Genomic DNA, 20,456 nt, shown 5'->3' with positions numbered 1-20,456 from the left:
TCAATGCTGGTCGCCACACTACCAGAAGGATGTGGAGGCTTTAGAGAGGGTGCAGAAGAGATTTACCAGAATGTTGCCTGGTATGGAGGGCATTAGCTATGAGGAGCGGTTGAATAAACTCGGTTTGTTCTCACTGGAACGAAGGAGGTTGAGGGGCGACCTGATAGAGGTCTACAAAATTATGAGAGGCATAGACAGAGTGGATAGTCAGAGGCTTTTCCCCGGGCTAGAGGGGTGAATTACTAGGGGGCATAGGTTTAAGGTGAGAGGGGCAAGGTTTAGAGTAGATGTACGAGGCAAGTTTTTTACGCAGAGGGTAGTGTGTGCCTGGAACTCGCTACCGGAGGAGGTGGTGGAAGCAGGGACGATAGTGACATTTAAGGGGCATCTTGACAAATACATGAATAGGATGGGAATAGAGGGATACGGACCCAGGAAGTGTAGAAGATTGTAGTTTAGTTGGGCAGCATGGTCGGCACGGGCTTGGAGGGCCGAAAGGCCTGTTCCTGTGCTGTACATTTCTTTGTTCTTGTTTGTTGTATCACCAAAGAGCTCACCTACCTCCAAATCCAACACCTGGCCTGGTTCATTACCCAGTACCAAATCCAATGTGGCCTCGCCTCTTGTTGGCCTATCTACATACTGTGTCAGGAAACCCTCCTGCACACATTGGACAAAAACGGACCCATCTAAAGCACTCGAACTATAGCGTTTCCAGTCAATATTTGGAAAGTTAAAGCCACCCATAACAACTATCCTGTTACTTTCGCTCCTATCCAGAATCATCTTTTCAATCCTTTCCTCTACATCTCTGGAACTTTTCGGAGGCCTACAGAAAACTCCCAACAAGGTGACCTCTCCTTTCCTGTTTCTCACCTCAGCCCATACTACCTCAGTAGACGAGTCCTCATCAAACGTCCTTTCTGCCACCGTAATACTGTCCTTGACTAACAATGCCACACCTCCCCGTTTTACCACCTTCCCTGAGCTTACTGAAATATCTAAACCCTGGAACCTGCAACAACCATTCCTGTCCCTGTTCTATCCATGTCTCCAAAATGGCCACAACACCGACGTCCCAGATACCAATCCATGCTGCAAGTTCACCCACCTTATTCCGGATGCTCCTCGCATTGAAGTAGACACACTTCAAACCACCCTCCTGCAATCTTGAAACCTTACTCATGACCTCACTACTCTCAGCCTCCTGTATACTGGAGCTACAATTCAAGTTCCCAACCACCTGCTGAATTAGTTTAAACCCTCCCAAAGAGCATTAGCAAATCCCCCCCCCCCCCCGCCCCCTGGATATTGGTAACCCTCTGGTCCAGGTGTAGACCATCCCGTTTGCAGAGGTCCCACCTACCCCAGAATGAGCCCGAATTATCCAGGTATCTGAAACCCTCCCTCCTGCACCATCCCTGTAGCCACGTGTTCAACTGTTCTCTCTCCCTATTCCTCGTCTCGCTAGCACGTGGCACGGGTAACAACCCAGAGATAATAACTCTGTTTGTTTTAGCTCTAAGTTTCCACCCGATCTCCCTGAATTCCTGCCTTATATCCCTATCCCTTTTCCTACCTATGTCGTTGGTGCCTATGTGGACCACGACTTGGGGCTGCTCCCCCTCCCCCTTAAGGATCCCGAAAACAAAATCCGAGACATCACGGACCCTGGCACCTGGGAGGCAACGCACCAACCGCGAGTCTCTCTCGTTCCCACAATCTCCTATCTATCCCCCTAACTATGGAGTCCCCAATGACTAATGCTCTCCTCCTCTCCCCCCTTCCCTTCTGAGCAACGGGGACAGACTCTGTGCCAGAGACCTGTAACCCATGGCTTACCCCTGGTAAGTCTCCCGCGGTATATTTGTGAGTAAGGGGTACGACCACAGGGGATCCCTGTACTGACTGCTTCCTCCCAGCCCCTCTCACCGTCACCCAGCTATCTTCATTCTTCGGAGTAACTACATCCCTGAAGCTTCTATCTATGACCGCCTCTGCCTCCCGAATGATCCGAAGTTCATCCAACTTCAGCTCCATTTCCCTAACGTGGTTTCTGAGGAGCTGGAGATGGGTGCACTTCCCACAGGTGAAATCAGAGGGACACTGACGGCGTCCCTCACCTCAAACATTCTGCAGGAGGAACATTGCACTGTCTTCCCTGCCATCCCCTCTGGATAAAACAAGAAAAAGAAAGGAAGAGCTTACCTGATATTCACTCAACCCCTTAGGTTAGAGGAGGTGGAAGGGTGGGAGACACTACAAGTGTAGTGTCTCGGGTTTAGCAACCGCCCAACTTATATACAGGTACTACACACCTTCCCAGAAATTCCCACGGTCGACTTCCGGTTTCCTGCTGCTCTGAAATAAACAAAAAAAAAACAGAACAAAAAAAAAACAACTCCGAAAAAAAAAAAGTTAGTTAAGAAACAAAGGCCACTTCTCCTGAAAGGTAAGTTTTTAAAGCGGGAAACTTACCTTCCCGACAGACCCCTGGTTACTGCTCTCGCTGCTACCGCTGAACAACTGAACAACTTATGAAGAAGAGAGAAGAAATAGGACCTAGTTTGTAATAGCTTACAGCTTTGCAATATCCGGTTTCACACCATTTCTCTCCTCTTTATGTCTTGAACATTACAAGGATTTTCAATGTCTGTATCTATGTATCTTAGTAATGTTTAACAAGGAGATTTCAGTAACTCTGGCTCTGATATTTTTAAGTAGGGTGCAGGGAAGACTGAAAACCACGGACGAACTTGGTAAAGTTCAGAATGTGGAGCTCCTGTTCAATTTAATGACAGGAGCTCATTGTCACTGTTGTGTTTCATTTCCCTTCCAGCATCTTCCAAATTGACAGCCTGCCTAGAAGCAGGGTGGGAAACCAGCAGCAGGATTTGCGGAGAGAGTGAATAGGGGCAGGTGGGGTGGGTCCCCATCAGGACTGGAGGGGACAGGTATCTTATCAGGGATGGACTCTATCCGGGGGGGGTCTCTCTCTGGGTGGGAGGATGGAGGAGATTGTCGATTGTAACGGGTGGGAAGGGGTTAGGCAGACTGTTTGAGGAGTCAGTGTGGGGAGAGCTCCTGATTCTCCACACTCTCAAGAAGTGCTGGAAAGACATTTAGCTTTTGGATTAGATTCCTGTCATAATATACACCAGTATATCTTCCAGTCTGTTCTCACCCACCTCCACATCCTTGCGCAGTCCTGCAATTACGGGCCCACCTCCAACTTCATGATACGCGACCAGATCGTTTTCGGTTTTCAGTCCGACCCCCTACGCCAGCAGCTCCTCAAGGTAAAGCAGCTCACCCTAGCGATTGCCATCAAGGCCTGCGTGCTACCCGAACACGCCATTAGTCGGTATTCCCACATCCAAACGGCTGAAACGGCACGGCAAGGTCCCCACGAGGCAGAACGGGTCCAAGCAATCGAGCAACTCCAGGGCCTCAGCCTGGATGAGGGCGGCCATTTTGTGCGCTTTAAGCGGATTCCCGCGCTTGTGCGCACCGAACGAGGGGACGTCGACGAACTTACTGCGCAGGCGCGTACCACGTATGCGCGGTGGCGCAGCGAACGTACTGACGCTACAACGTGCGGCAACTGTGGCTCCGCCCACTTAAAGTGGCAATGCCCTGCCAAATCCCGACGATGCCTGAGATGTGGCAAACTTGGCCACTATGCTGCTTTATGCAGATCGGCCCAGCCTGCCAACTCTTGTCGCTCCAGCCAGCCTCGCAGGAATGTCCGGGCCATTCAACCCACGGTCACCGAGTCCGATTCGGACCTGCTACCCGTTATTGACACCGAGGACTCAAAGGCGCCTTTTCGAGTCGGTATCGTTACAAAAAATAGGGTGTCCCGGAAGCAAAGAATCCAGCCTCTATCGGTATACAGCAAGATCCAGACGATGAGTGGTGTGCCACCTTTACGGTCAACCAGAATTCGTCGCCCACCTCAGAGACTAAATTTATGAACTTTTCGAACTTATGGACTCTCTGAATTGTTTTGTTGCTTTGTTTGATCGTTTCCCTGATTTGTATATAGTGTTGATCTCGTTACTTTTGTTGCATACTGCTTCTCTGCACCAGGCACCTTCCCATGTAAATAGCTTAGTTCTCATGTACGTAGTCCTGTAAATATGTCTTCGCACCCCACACGTAGTTAGGAACATTCTCACCACACATTATTTATTGCCACACACATACATTTCTTTATAAAAGGGGGGGTACACCATATATCATGGTGCAGACACACACACTGATGGACACACAGCAAGACCAATTAACACACACAACACCGCAGCCAATCACCAGTTAGAGCACACTCACTATACAGACAGAGGACATCAGAGTTCCTGCTCATTCGGGATGCAGCTTCTCAGAAGGACCGAGCTTACAGCACAGATCTTCACCACGTGCTGAGTGCATAGACTGGTTAGGACAGGCATAGGTCTTTAGTTTAATCTAACATTGTGTTAACCCACAGTGAAAGTATGTTCAACAGTTTCTAACTTAATAAAATAGTGTTGTGCTATTTTAAGTGTTGATGGCCTGTATGTGTTCCACGGATCCAGAGCACCCAACACAACACTTCCCATTCATTGTCAGGATTCCTGGCAAACCCACACTGCAGCAGTATCCACAATTGCACTATTGGAGCTAAATCCAAATATGCTAATTAAGTGTTTCAACTCTCCTGGGTGCTACTCTTTGTTGTGAAATAAAGGTCACTGGGTGCGTGTTCCCTATATTTAAGGCTTTATATGTCCCCTTTCCCCACTTCTGCCCCTCCTGTCCATCATGGTGTACTGGAAAGGGGACATCAATATGGGGGCCTTTGTCTCCTCTTTGATGGTTTATGCTGTCTGGGGCTTGTGGAACATGCCTTCTTCGTGAGATCTGGAATTTGTTTTATTAAAGCAATATAAGAACGGTAAAGCCATGAGAGGAAAGGGAAAGCAGGGGCTGGAAAGCCTGAGGCTCTGGTAGGCCTGAACAGTAGATTAAGATGTGGGACTCTGGATTCCCTGCTCTCATAGAATCTACGTCACTGAGACAGACCCTTCGGCCCAAACTGGTCTATGCCAACCAAAAAGCCCATCTAAGCTAAATAGAATCATAAATGCTGGTGAAAAAAGAATTGCTTCAATACTAACTGTAATTTAGTCACCAGGGAACAGCTGTCCTTTTCTATATGTCTGAAAATTCTTGGTTCAGAGGCAATTTCTGTTTTTTTGATTTTAGGAAAAAACTTCTGATTGAACACCAAGTAACTCTCATGACCCCAGTGACATCAGACTTATTTAGTCCTGATTAAATAGTCAGATGGCAGGTGAAATTGTTCAACAGCCAGCACTATCAAAGCTGGTTGGTACTAAGGAATTGAGAATCCAATAAAAATGGTAATTAAATAAGTTAACATTTCCATTAACTGATGGGGAGGTTCTCAACAACACTGCATTCCAGGCACTCAATCATTACTAAAGCCACCAGTCACCAATTTACATTCACAGTACATATGACAGAAGGGGGCATACCTGCTGTAAAAGTGATGAAGCAGTCAGCAGTAAATCAAATGGAAACGTTTTGCAGTCCATCCCCGTGTTACACTGCTACAGAAGGCAGGCACAGTCAGTGTCTCACATCGAACTGCACAGAAGCAGGCCGCATCGCTGCAACTATTGATTATCCACCCTCCACTGCCTCATCTTCCAGTGTGTGTACGGAAGCTACTCGGATGTAGAAGCAGATCGCCCAGTCAATACAGGGAATGCAGTAAGGATAAAAAGAAAAGTCAGTTCTGTAAATCTGACCTAAAAACAGAAAATATTGGGAATTGACAGCAAGTCAGTGTAATGTGAAAGACAAAGATTAGTTAACAAAGGAGAATGAGCTGATACAATGGGTTAAACACTATCTTTTTATCTTTGGCATCTGGCTCTGAATCCTGCCCAGACTGATGGTTATAAGGATCCTCTGCAGATTCTATCAGCAATGGAAACCCTGCATGAAAACACGTTTAAATGGACAATTATTTGACAGAGGGCAAAGGATAACTACTGTGGGAAACGGGAAAATATATTCGGCTGTATCTGGGGCTGTTTAGCACAGGGCTAAATCGCTGGCTTTGAAAGCAGACCAAGGCAGGCCAGCAGCACGGTTCAATTCCCGTAACAGCCTCCCCGAACATGCTCCGGAATGTGGCGACTAGGGGCTTTTCACAGTAACTTCATTTGAAGCCTACTTGTGACAATAAGCGATTTTCATTTCAATCATTTCCGTGCGGAGGAAGCTTAACTATGTATCTGGCCCCATGCTGTAACTGTCCTGGGAGTTATTGGTGGGGACCGTGTAGAGGGAGCTTTACACTGTATCTAACCCCATGCTGTACCTGCCTGGGAGTGTTTGATGGGGATGGTGTAGAGGGAACTATACTCTGTATCTAACCCCATGCTGTACCTGCCTGGGGGTATTTGTTGGGGACAGTGTAGAGGGAACTTTACTCTGTATCTAACCCCATGCTGTACGTGCCTGGGAGTGTTTGATGGGGACAGTGTAGAGGGAGCTATACGCTGTATCTAACCCCATGCAGTACCTGCCTGGAGGTGTTAGATGGGGTCAGTGTAGAGGGAGCTTTACTCAGTATCTAACCTCATGCTGTACCTGCCTGGTAGTGTTGATGGGGACAGTGTAGAGGGAGCTTTACTCTGTATCTAACCCATGCTGTACCTGCCTGGGAGTATTGATGGGGACAGTGTAGAGGGAGCTTTACCCTGTATCTAACCCATGCTGTACCTGCCTGGGAGTGTTGATGGGGACAGTTTAGAGGGAGCTATACTCTGTATCTAACCCCATGCTGTACCTGCGTGGGGGTATTTGATGGGGTCAGTGTAGAGGGAGCTTTACTCTGTATCTAACCCCATGCTGTATCTGTCCTGGGAGTGTTGATGGGGACATGTAGAGGGAGCTGTACTCCGTATCTAACCCCATGCTGTACCTGCCTGGGGGTGTTTGATGGGGTCAGTGTAGAGGGAGCTTTACTCAGTATCTAACCCCATGCTGTACCTGCCTGGTAGTGTTGATGGGGACAGTGTAGAGGGAGCTTTACTCTGTATCTAACCCATGCTGTACCTGCCTGGGAGTGTTGATGGGGACAGTGTAGAGGGAGCTATACTCTGTATCTAACCCCATGCTGTACTAGCGTGGGGGTATTTGATGGGGTCAGTGTAGAGGGAGCTTTACTCTGTATCTAACCCCATGCTGTACCTGCCTGGGAGTGTTGATGGGGACAGTGTAGAGGGAGCTATACTCTGTATCTAACTCCATGCTGTACCTGCCCTGGGAGTGTTTGATGGGGACAGTATAGTGGGAGCTTTACTCTGTAACTAACCTCATGCTGTACCTGCCTGGGAGTGTTTGATGGGGACAGTGTAGAGGGAGCTTTACCTTGTATCTAACCCCATGCTGCACCTGCCCTGGGAGCGTTGATGGGGACAGTGTAGAGGGAGCTTTACTCTGTATCTAACCCCATGCTGTACCTGCCTGGGAGAGTTTGATGGGGACAGTGTAGAGGGATATATACTCTGTATCTAATCCCATGCTGTACCTGTCCTGGCAGTGTTGATGGGGACAGTGTAGAGGGATATATACGCTGTATCTAACCCCATGCTGTACCTGCCCTGGGAGTGTTGATGGGGACAGTGTAGAGGGATATATACGCTGTATCTAACCCCATGCTGTACCTGCCCTGGGAGTATTGATGGGAACAGTGTAGAGGGAGCTATGCTCTGTATCTAACTCCATGCTATAACTGCCCTGGGAATGTTTGATGGGGACAGTGTAGAGGGAGCTGTACTCTGCATCTAACCCCATGCTGTACCTGCCTGAGGGTGTTTGATGGGGTCAGTGTCGAGGGAGCTGTACTCTGTATCTAACTCCATGCTATAACTGCCCTGGGAATGTTTGATGGGGACAGTGTAGAGGGAGCTTTACTCTGTATCTAACTCCATGCTGTACGTGCCCTGGGAGTGTTTGATAGGGACAGTTTAGAGGGAGCTATACTCTAACCCCATGCTGTACCTGCCTGGGAGTGTTTGATGGGGACAGTGTAGAGAGAGCTATACCCTGTATCTAACTCCATGCTGTACCTGCCCTGGGAGTGTTTGATGGGGACAGTGTAGAGGGATATATACTCTGTATCTAATCCCATGCTGTACACCTGCCCTGGGAGTGTTGATGGGGACAGTGTAGAGGGGGCTTTACTCTGTATCTAACTCCATGTTGTACCTGCCTGGGAGTGTTTGATTGGGCAGAGTAAAGAAGAATTTGCCTATCAGTGGAAAACAAGTATTCTACATATGTGATTGGGGAAAACAATAGAGCTATAAAGGCTACAGGGAAAGAAACCGTATAACTGTAGAACAGTAACAAGAGAGAAAGAAAGACCGGTAAAACCGGAACTCCATCAAGCTAACTTGTTCGTGTTTTTTGGGGAAGTGATGAAGGTGATTGATGAGGGTAGGGCAGTGGATATTGTCTACATTGACTTCAGTAAGGCCTTTGACAAGGTCCCTCATGGCAGACTGGCACAGAAGGTGAAGTCGCACAGGATCAGAGGTGAGTTGGAAACTGGATACAGAACTGGCTCGGTCATAAAAGGCAGAGTGTAGCAGTGGAAGGGTGTGTTTCTGAATGGAGGGCTGTGACTAGTGGCATTCCTCAGGGATCAGTGCTGGGACATTTGCTGTTGTATTATATATAACTGATTAACTGGTTTGACTAGTAACTTTGCGGACGACACATAGGGTGGTGGGATTGTAGATAGCGATGAGGACAGTCAGAGGATACAGCAGGATATAGATCAGTTGGAGACGGGCGGAGAGATGGCAGATGGAGTTTAATCTGGACAAATGTGAGGTAATGCATTTTGGAAGATCTAATACAGATGGGAAATATGCAGTAAATGGCAGAACCCATAAGATTATTGATTGGCAGAGGGATCTGGGTGTACAGATACACAGGTCACAGAAAGTGGCAACGCAGGTGGAGAAAGTAGTCAAGAAGGCTGGGACATTGAGTTTAAAAATTGGCAAGTCATGTTACAGCTTTGTAGAACCTTAGTTAGGCCGCACTTGGAATACATTGTTCACTTCTGGTCGCCACACTACCAGAAGGTTGTGGAGGTTTTGGAGAGGGTACCGAAAAGATTTACCAGGATGTTGCCTGGTATGGAGGGCATTAGCTATGAGGAAAGGTTGGAGAAACTTGGTTTGTTCTCACTGGAACGACAGAGGTTGAGGGGCGACCTGATAGAGGTCTACAAAACTATGAAGGGTATGGACAGAGTGGATAGTCAGAAGCTTTTTCCCAGGGTGGAAGAGTCAATTGCTAGGGGACATCAGTTTAAGGTGCGAGGGGACGAGGTTTAAAGGAGATGTACGAGGCATGTTTTTTTACACAGGGAGTGGTGGGAGCCTGGGCCTCGTTGTCAGGGAAGGTAGTGGAAGCAGCTACGACAGTGACTTTAAGGGGTGTCTTGACAAATACATGAGTAGGATGGGAATAGAGGGATATGGTCCCCGGAAGGGTAAGGGGTTTTAGTTCAGACAGGCAGCATGGTCGGTGCAGGCTTGGAGGGCCGAAGGGCCTGTTCCCTGTGCTGTAATTTTCTTTGTTCTTAAGATAAATATTTTCAACTAAATAAGGGAAGCTATATGGACATAAAAACTGAGGGAGGAATTCCTGGCTGCGCCCTCCCGGTGACCAGAAATTCCCGCCTGAGGTCAATGGACCTTTACGTGGTCCGCATCCTGCCCATGGTGATCTTGCGGCGGGTGAGTCGGAATCCAGCCCTGAGTTGGCTGAAGTGAACGGGGATACAAGGTTAGAGGATAGATCAATAGAGAAGCAATGGTGGGCAGTCTGTGGTTAACAGAAGAAGGTGGGGAAAATATCAACCTTAAATCACTGCACAAAGATATGTGGCAGGTCACATAATTGGCCAGAATATAAATAATGGCAGAGAATGACAAAGGTTAATCAGGGGAAAGAGGAAGCTAGCTGAAAATGTAAAAACAGATTCAAGGGTTTCTGCAGGTATTTAAAAAGGAAAAGAGGAAGTAAAGTGAATTTGGTCCTCCAGAAAGTGACAATGAGGAGTTAATAGTCGATAATAAGGAAATGGTGATGCAATGAAATGCTTCACTCTTCACTATAGAAGATGTAAATACATTCCAGTCATAGCTGTAAATGAGGTGGTGGATGGGAGAGAGGAACTTGGCGAAATTTCAATCACTAGGGAAGCGGTAGTGAGCAAACTGATGGTTTTGGGGCTGACAGGTGTCTCTGAGTGCTGATGGACTTCAATTTTGGGTCTTTTAGAAATGGCTAATGAGGCAGTGTGTTGGTGTTAATTTTCCAAAATTCGCTAGATTCTGAAAGATTCCATCAGAATACAAATTAGCAGGGGGACACAGTGGTTAGCACTGCTGCCTCAGGACGCCGAGGACCCGGGTTCAATCCCGGCCCTGGGTCACTGTCCGTGTGGAGTTTGCACATTCTCCTCGTGTCTGCGTGGGTCTCACCCGCACAACCCAAAGATGTGCCTGGTAGATGAATTGGCCACACTAAATTGCCCCTTAATTGGGGGAAAAAAGAATTGGGTACTCTAAATTAAAAAAAAAAAAATACTGTAGCAAATATCTACTGAAAAAGTGAGAGGGTTTCGCCAATTCATTGGAGTTCTTTGAAGGATTACACTTGTAATCACCGCCCCCCCCCCCCCCCCCCCCCCCCCCCCACACACGCAGACACACACACACAGACACACACACACAGGCCCTGTAGGACGGAGCATAATGTGGGAAAATGTGAAGTTGTTATGGAGGATGGAGTATATTGTGGGAAAATGTGACGTTGTTCACTTTGACACACACTGTGATCAATCCCACACACACTCTAATCATTCCCCCCCCCCCCCACACGTCCTGAATTCAATTCCCCCCTCCCCACACACAGTAATTAATTCCCCCCTCCCCACACACTAGTCAATCCCTCTCCCCCCACACAGTGTAATCAATCCCTCCCTCCCCACACAGTGTAATCAATCCCTCTCCCCACACACACGATAATCAATCCCTCTCTCCGCACACACTGTAATCAGTCCCCCCTCCCCACACACACTGGAATAAATTCCCCCCTCCCCACACAGTGTAATCAATCCCTCCCTCCCCACACACTGTAATCAATCCCTCCCTCCCCACGCACTGTAATCAATCCCTCTCTCCCCACACACTATAATCAATCCCTCCCTCCCCACACACTGTAATCAATCCCTCCCTCCCCACACGCAATGTAATCAATCCCTCCATCCCCACACACACTTTTCATCAATTTCCCCCCCCCCTCACACATGCACTGTAATCACTCACTCAAACTCTCTCTCTCACACACACAGTAATCCATCCCCTCCCCACACATACCGCAATTAATAAATACCCTTTTGACAGGGTCACCTGGACTCGAAACGTTAGCTCTTTTCTCTCCCTACAGATGCTGCCAGACCTGCTGAGAATTTCCAACATTTTCTCTTTGGTCTGTAATTAATACCCCCCTCACATATACACACTGTAATCAATATCAAAGCCCCCCCCCCCCACACACACACAATCAGTCTCTCTTTCCCCCCCCCTTTCCGTACACACAGCTCGTCCTGTTGGTGTGTGCCTGTGGCCCTCCAGGCAACATTTTTAAATGATCTTGAGAAGAGGAAAAGCATTCCTGAGACCTGTGGTGGGCAGTGTGGGATGCCCCTGGGCCTCTGTGCAGGATGCAGTCTCAGGTGAAAGGGAGCTTGTGATCTCCATCATTGTTTCTGTGACCCTCATCTCGGGTCATGACCCATAGTTTGGGACTTGCAGACCTAGACGATATAGCATTAAAAGTTTTTTTAAATGTTTAATACTGCCACATTGTATGTTAAACATTGTATGTTAAACATTAAAGATTTGAGGGAAGAATCTGCAGTGTACGTTCATGTCATATAACCAGCATTTTTTTATCTCTTGTAGTCTGATCCTCTTGGCTTAAATGCAACTGTAGAATCGGGTGAGGGAGATTCAGCAGCTGATAGTAGACAACGGAAGCGGCGACATTCTGAGGATACCCAGCAGCAGTCAGCAAACAGCTTCAAAAAACCCAGGGTAAGTTTTATGTGATGTTTGAATGCCGGTTGCAAAAAGAAAACTTTGTATTCTCTCCCACCTATGTAAAAGTCAATGAACCTTTTATGCTCCTTTTACTTTGGAAACCCAGAATTCATCAACAGAACTGTAGTGTAAATGGCTTTTTGCTGTCATCTAAATGAGATAGATGGTCATGGAATATAGAATCATGTCTTTGTGTAGCAACATACAAGGAAGTGATTTACACCATTGTCTGCTCTTCAGCAGAGCTGACCAATTATTCCCAGTCCTCTGCTTCTTTATCATAGCCCTGTAGATTTTTCAACTTATTTATCCAATTCCCTTTGAAAGATGGTCATGGAATGTAGAATCATGTCTTTGTGCAGCAGCATACAAGGAAGTGATTTACAACTTATTTATCCAATTCTCTTTAAAAGTATTGATTGAATCTGCTCCCACCACCCTTTCAGTGCAGTTGATGTAGTCTACATGGACTTCAGTAAGGCTTTTGACAAGGCCCCACATGGGAGACTGATCAAGAAAGTAAGAGCCCATGGGATCCAGGGCAATTGCCAAATTGGATCCAAAATTGGCTAATTGACAGGAGGCAGAGGATAATGGTCAAAGATTATTTTTGTGTTTGGAATCCTGTGTCCAGCGGTGTACCACCGGGATCGATGCTGGTTCTCTTGCTGTTTGTAGTGTATATTAATGATCTAAACGTGAATGAGGGAGGTAAGATCAGTAAGGACACAGATGACAAAAATATTATTGGTGTTGTAAATAGCAAGGAGGAAAGCTTCAGATTTCAGGACACTAGAGATCGTCAGATGGGCAGAACAGTGGCAAATGGAATTTAACCCTGAAAAGTGTGAGGTGATGCATTTTGGGAGGACAGAAGCACGCTCGGAAGTACAGAGGATCAGAGGGACTTTGGGGTGCATGCCATAGATCCTTGAAGGCACCAGGATAGGTAATAAGATGGTTAAGAAGGCATATGGGATGCTTGCCTTTATTTGCTGAGGCATGGAATATCAGAGCAGAGAGGTTATGATGAAGCTGTTTGAAACACTTATTAGGCAACAGTTAGAGTACCGTGTGCAGTTCTGGTCGCCACACTATAGGAAGGATGTGATTGCAGTAGAAAGAGTGCAGAGGAGATTCACCAGGATGTTGCCTGGACTGAGCGTTTCAGCTATGAAGAGAGACTGGTTAGGCTGTGGGTGTTCCACTTAGAGTAGAGAAGGTCGAATGGGGGTCATAATCAAGCTGACCAAAATTATGAGGGATAAAGTTGGGGTAGAATCATAGAATCCCTACTGTGCAGAAGCAGGTCATTCGACCCATTGAGTCTGTACCGACCCTCCGACAAGCACCTTACCAAGGCCCAATCCCCACCCTATCCCATAAGCCCACCTAGCCTTTGGACACTTAGGGGCAATTTAGCATGGCCAAACCACCCAACCCAGGCATTTTCAAAGTCGGGGTCGCGACCCGCAGGTGGGTCGCAGGTGGGTGTCGGAAGGGCCGTGGAGGCGTCCGTCGTGGCGCTCCCGATTGCGCAAATTTGCACGCGGCAGCCGCAGCATCCGGCTTTTAACTATGCCGGCTGCGAGCGGCCTTCAAAATGAAGGCCACAACCATATTAAAAAATGCGGGCGCACTGCGCATGCATGCCCGCTCATCGGTGCACGTGCCCAGAACTACCGTGGAACTACGCAAATTTGCGCAATCTGAGACGCTGGGGAAGATTCTTTATTAAATTTAATGCAATGTTCCTGCCTGAAAGGAGGCAGAGAGGTCACACACTCCGAACATCGACGTCACGTGCTTTGGGAGCGATTGCGATTCCTCCATTTTGTCAGCAGCAAACAAGGTAAGAGAAAATGGTGAGACACGAAGGTCGGCCAGCGTGGGTCCCGAAGGTTGGCCGGTTGATAGAAATGAGTCCCGGAAAACAAGTTTGAAAAACACTGACCTAACCTGCATGTCTTTGGGACTGTGTGAGGAAATCCACGCAGACACTGGGAGAATGTGCAAAGTCCACAGATTATCACCCAAGCTCAGAATTGAACCCGGGTCCCTGCTGCTGTGAGTGAGCGGTGCTAACCACTGTGCCACCCTTAGATCGGAAGGAACTTTTCCCCTTAGAGTGGTCAGTAACCGGGGGAATAGATTTAACGTGAGGGGATTTGAGGAAAAACTTTCACTCGGAGGGCTGTGGGAATCTGGAACTCACTGTGTGAAAGGTGGTAGAGGCAGGAACCCTCTCAACATTTAAGAAGCATTTAGCTGAGTACTTGAAACGCCACAGCATATAAGGCCACGGACTGAATGCTGGAAAATGGGATTGGAATAGTTAGGTGCTTGATGGCCAGCTCAGACACGATGGACCGAAGGACCTCTTTGTGCTGTAAAACTCTTAAGACTCTGACAGTACATTCCAGATCATAACTAGCTGCATATAAAGGAATTTTCTCATTTCACCTCTGGTCTTTTGCCTCTGTTCAAACCCAACTTGTTAAGTCACTTGATATAACTGAAGGCCCTCGCATCATTGTAGTAAATCTTTGTAGAACATGGTCTATTTTTAGATTATCCTTGTTTTCATCATCAGAGAATACAATGTCCTTTTCCATGGGTATGCTATGGACATCACCACACCTCTCTCGACTCTTTCATTGTCTCCCAAGTTGTCAGACTGCTCTCGGCACTCAATACTGGATGGTCAGAAATTTTCTCTCTCTAAATATTGGAAGACAGAAGCCAATGTCTTTGACCCAACCTCTCCCTGACAACTGTATCAGTCTGTTTGCAGTATTTTGACCTTGAGATGAGCTACATATCTATGCCAGCTCTAAGACTGCCTATTGGGCAGCACGATGGCACAGTGGTTAGCACTGCTGCCTCACAGCTCCAGGGACCCAGGTTCAATTCCGGCCTTGGGTGACTGTGTGGAGTTTGCACTTCCTCCCCGTGTCTGCGTGGGTTTCCTCCGGGTGCTCCGGTTTCGAGATGGTGGGTGACTTGGAGTTAAACCTCCAGGTGGTGATGTTCCCATGTATCTGCTGCCCTTATCCTTCTAGGTGGTAGTGGTCGTGGGGAACTCACAATAGTTCCAAAAACATGTAGCAAGGCAGAGAGTAAAGAAATAGTCAGGAACACAACTTCAGGAACTGCAGCGAATGGCAAACTACAAGAAGTAGACTAGTTAAACCAAAAATGAAAAATAATAAACAAGCAAAAAAAAACATCAGTCCTGAGGGAATAGCTCATAGGTTAGGAGGAATAGCTCAATTAACAGTTCTATATACTACTGCATGGAGTATAAGGAATAAACTAGATGAGCTGCAGGCACAAATGCAAATTGAATATTAATTAAGATGTAGTAGCTACTACAGAGGCATGGCTGCAGGATGGTCAGGACTGGAAACTAAATATAGTTGATTATAAAGTTTACAGGAGAGACGGTGGCATAGTGGTATTGTTCCTGAACTAGTAATCCAAAGACGCAGAGTCATGCTGCGGGGACCCAAGTTCAAATCCCACCATGACCGATGGTAAAATTTGAATTCAATAAAAAAATCTGGATTTACCGGTGACCATGAAACCATTGCCAATTGTTGTAAAAACCCATCTGGTTCACTAATGTCCTCTAGGGAAGGAAATCTGTTCTCCTTACCTGGTCTGGCTAATATACTCTTCAAAATGCCCTCCGGGATCGTAAATAAATGCTGGCCCAGCCAGCAATGGTCACAACTCGTGAGTTGGCAGAGGGGGTGGTTAGAAATACTATCATCTCGATGGTGAGGGAGGATATAAATGGCTCCAAATAAGGGGCAATTTCATGTGGCCAATCCACGCTCACTGCACATCATTTGGGTTGTGGGGGTGAGACCCAAGCAGACACTGGGAGAATGTGCAAATTCCACACAGACAGTGACCCAGGGCAGGGATAGAACCCGAGTCCTCGGGGCTCTGAGGCAGCAGTGCTAATCACTGTGCCACCGTGTCATCTGTGAGGGAGGATATAATGAGCGGATAGCATCCAGTACAGACCATATGGGTGGAACTGAGGAACAAAAAAGGATCTAAAATTGAGTAATGGGCGTTGTATATCTACCCCCTGGTGGCAGTGAAATAAATTTAGAGTACCAGTTATTTTTTTCCAATTAAGGGGCAATTTTGAATGGCCAATTCACCTAACCTGCACAGCTTTGGGTTGTGGGGGTGAAGCCCATGCAGACATGGGGAGAATGTGCAAACTCCACACGGACAGTGACCCGGGGCCGGAATCGAACCTGGGCCCTCGGCGCCCTAGGCAGAAGTGCTAACCATTGTGCCACTGTGCCTCCCGTAAAACAGAGTTGTATTAATGGGGATTTCAATTTGCACTTAGATTGGGAGAGGGAGACCAGCATATGTCAAAAAAGTAGTGAACTTCTGGAATATGTTCAGGGTAGTTTCCTGCAGCAATATGTTTTTCAAAAATAATCTTTATTGTCACAAGTAGGCTTACATTAACACTGCAATGAAGTTACTGTGAAAAGCTCCTAGTTGCCACATTCCGGCGCCTGTTCGGGTAACAGAACAGATGCAACAAGGAGACGGGCGATATTAGATTTAGTTATGAGTAGTTAGCTAAATTTAAATAGTAGCCTAACTGTGCACGAACATTTATCAAATAGTGATCACAACATGATTGAATTCAGTGTAGCGTTTGAAAGTGAAAAGCACGATTCAGGTACGAGAATTTTAGACTTTGGTAAGGCTGACTTTAACAGGATGAGTCCATGGTAAACTGGGAAGATCTGTTAATGGATCAAATTACTAAGATCAGTGGAGAATAATAAAAGAATCATTTAACGAGATACAGACCAAGTATATACCCCTGAGTGGAAAAGGTTCCACAAAAAAAACAGCCAGGAACAACTGAAGAGGTTAGGGACAGCATAAAACTACAAGAAAGGACTTACAAAAATGGAAAACACAACACAGATCCGGATGAAAGGGATAGATACAAAGATCAACTCTAAAACAGCTTATAAAGGAAAAGTGGGTGGTCGAGCAATAGCGGCCCACTAAAAGTTGAAAATGGAGATATTGTCAGTGACAATGGAATAGCGAAATGGTAGACATGTTTGCCTCAGTATGTATTTACAGTTGAAAAGGAGGATAATTTGCCGGAAGTCCCAAAGAAATTAATAGTTGATAAAGGACAGGGACTTAATGTAAGTAACATAAGTACAGCATCAGTAACCATGAAATTAATGGAACTAAAGTGACAATTCCCTAGCACTTGACAGTTTCCATCTGACTGTGTTAAAGAAACTAGGAGAATACATTGCAGATGCCCTAATAATAATCTTTAATAAGACTTCCCTAGATTCAGGAGTAGTCTCTCTGGATTAGAAAATTGCACACCACTTAACAATTTAAGAATGGTGAAAGGGGGAAACCAGGGATTACAGACTGGTTGGCCTAACATCTGTGGGGGGCAATTTCTATAGTCTATAATCAAGAAAGGGGTAACTGAACAACTCAAAAAATGTTGGTCGATCAGGGAGAGCTAGTATGGATTACTGAAGGACAGGTCATGCCTGACTAATACTGAGTTTTTTGAAGAGATGAGTAAGCTAGTGGGTAGGGAAATATCTATGGATGTTATTTATATGGACTTTCAGAAGGCATTTGATAAAATTCCACATAAGAGACTGTTAACTGAGGTGGAAGCCCAAGGAGTTGAGGGCAAATTATTGACATAGTGTTATAACCTGCCTGCTTACCACTGGCTGGGGACTAATGGCAATTCCACAATCCTTTGGGAGTATGAGCTTCCCCAGTGAGATGGGCAGAGAAATCATTACCAGATTCCCTGCATAAATAAAGCTGGCCAGTTTGGAACCAGCTAGAGTGGAGTGAGCAGCAAGGGAGTTGCTGCAGCTGCTGTATATAAATGTAATTATAAATAATGTTATTTCTTTCTATCCTTCAACTCGTGCTGGATTCTTCGTAGCCCTCACAAAACTGGCGAGGAGGGTTAAAGTGGCTAGCTGTCTATGCTGCTGAAGCCACCTCCCTGTATTTTTGTTGGATACAGGTTGGAAGTTGTTTTTCTGTTACACCATGCCTCTGTATGGACGTTTGGATGTTTTTGATGCTGCGCTGGAAAGTTGGAACCAGTACGCACAACGGATGCGTTACTATTTCCGGGCAAACAACATCACCGAAAACGAGCGCCAGGTGGTCATTTTGCTCACCTCCTGCGGCCCGCATATGTTGGGGTGATTAGGAGTCTTACGTACCCAGCTGCACTGGACACCAAGGCATTTGATGAGCTTGTGAACTTAGTGGGGCAACATTTTAACCCAACCCCGTCCACGATAGTCCAGCGTTACCGGTTTAATACCGCTGAGAGGACCCCAGGAGAATCCCTTGCCGAGTTTCTATCCAGGATGCAGGATTGCGGAGTACTGTGACTATGGTGAGACCAAATGTTATGCGACCGTTTGGTTTGCGGTATTAACAATGCGGCCACCCAGAGAAAGTTGTTAGCTGAGCCAACATTGTCTTTTCAACAGGCCATTCAAATAGTATTGTCCCGAGAGAGTGCAGAACGGCGAGTGCAGGAGCTACAGGGAATGGAGGTGCACGCATTGGGGAGCAATCCCTTCCGTCCAAAAGCGTCTCCCCGCACCCCTGCGGTACCTTGGGCGAGGCGACGTCCGTATCAGTGGCCGTCGGATGTTCCTCCCCAAAGGGAGCCTTCTCCAGAACCAATCGATGAAAAGACATGTCCGTGTCGGACTTGTGGGTGCCGACCCTGTCGCGGTTGCCGGTCCTGGGGACGCCAGAGGTACCGTTGTTCCGAGAGAAACTGGGGCCAGCCCAGGGGCCGTACCTTCCATTTGGATGAACCTACGGCGACTACTCCCGAGGACGTGGAGACGGAGGACGACTGTCTGCAGCTGCATTGTGTGGCAGCTCCCCATGTGGCCCCCATTAAGGTGACAGTACGGGTCAATGGTCACCCGTTTGCGATGGAGTTGGACACTGGCGCAGCGGTCTCCGTGATCGCCCAGAGGACATTCGACCGCATCAAGCAGGGTATACAGACCCTTGCATTAACCGACACGCTGGCCAGGTTAGCCACCTACACGGGGGAACCATTGGACATTGCAGGAACTACGATGACCCTTGTTGTTTATGGACGCCAGGAGGGGCGTTTCCCACTTAACGTGGTGCCCGGCCACAGGCCCAGCCTGTTGGGTCGGGACTGGTTGCGCCATTTGCTGCTGCAGTGGCAGCACATCCTCCAAACAGGTTCTGGAGGGTTGACTGAGGTGCTAGGACGATACCCAGATGTATTCCAGCCCGGTTTGGGGAAAATAAAAGGGGCCGGAGCCCGTATCCAAGTCGAACCAGGAGCCATGCCGTGCTATTTCCGGGTCCGCCCGGTGCCTTATGCCTTGCTCGAGAAGGTAGTAGGGGAGCTCACTCGTTTGGAGACCTTGGGTATTATCAGGCCCGTCTGTTTCGCTGACTGGGCAGCACCAATTGCACCCGTAATGAAGCCAGATGCCACAGTTCGCTTGTGCGGCGACTATAAACTTACAGTGAATACGGCTTCCCGGCTCAACCCAATGCGTCGCATAGAGGATCTCTACGCGAAGCTTGCAGGCGGACTCTCGTTCACAAAATTAGATATGAGTCACGCCTGCCTACAGTTGGAGCTGGACCCTGCCTCCCAGCCATATGTAACTATCAGCACACACCGGGGCCTGTATGAATATACATGGTTGCCCTTTGGGGTATCCTCTGCCTACGCTATTTTTCAATGCGTCATGGAGGGCATCTTGAGAGGTTTACCGCATGTCGCTCTCTGCTTAGATGACGTTTTGATTACAGGGACGTCGAGCAGGAATATTTGGAAAATTTGGAGGCTGTCCTCAGGCGCATTTCAGAGGCTGGAGACCGTTTACGTCGCACAATGGTATTGGGTGGACCGCGAAGGTTTGCACCCCGTCGCAGAGAAGGTGCGCGCAATTCAACAGGCCCCGCCCCGACTGACACTTCGCACCTTCGTTCTTTTCTCGATCTCGTAATCTATTACGGGAAGTTCCTCCCCAATATGGCAACTACGCTGCACCTTCTGCTAAAGAAGATTCACATCTGGGTTTGGGGTCGGCCGCAAGAAACACGCTTTCCGGCGGGTAAAACAACAATTGTCGTCGTCTGGGTTACTAACCCACTATGATCCTGGAAAGCCTT

The 20,456-nt window shown here is 47.4% G+C and overlaps 1 protein-coding gene across 4 annotated transcripts in view; it reads left to right on the top strand.

The window, feature by feature from the left end:
- Window positions 1-20,456, top strand: part of pcif1 (phosphorylated CTD interacting factor 1) — a 295,713-nt gene that overhangs the window by 86,485 nt on the left and 188,772 nt on the right. For all 4 annotated transcript variants that reach the window (XR_011948739.1, XM_072514490.1, XM_072514491.1 and 1 more), the window contains exon 4: window positions 12,072-12,203. Coding sequence is in view for 3 of the 4 variants with exons in the window: in XM_072514490.1 (XP_072370591.1) it covers window positions 12,072-12,203 (132 nt within the window). In the remaining variant the exon portion in view is untranslated. The remainder of the gene's footprint in view (window positions 1-12,071; window positions 12,204-20,456) is intronic.

This window comes from Scyliorhinus torazame, chromosome 8 (assembly GCF_047496885.1).
Source record: "Scyliorhinus torazame isolate Kashiwa2021f chromosome 8, sScyTor2.1, whole genome shotgun sequence".
NCBI classification, from domain to species: Eukaryota; Metazoa; Chordata; class Chondrichthyes; order Carcharhiniformes; family Scyliorhinidae; genus Scyliorhinus; species Scyliorhinus torazame.
This window is presented reverse-complemented; position numbering and strand designations above follow the sequence as displayed.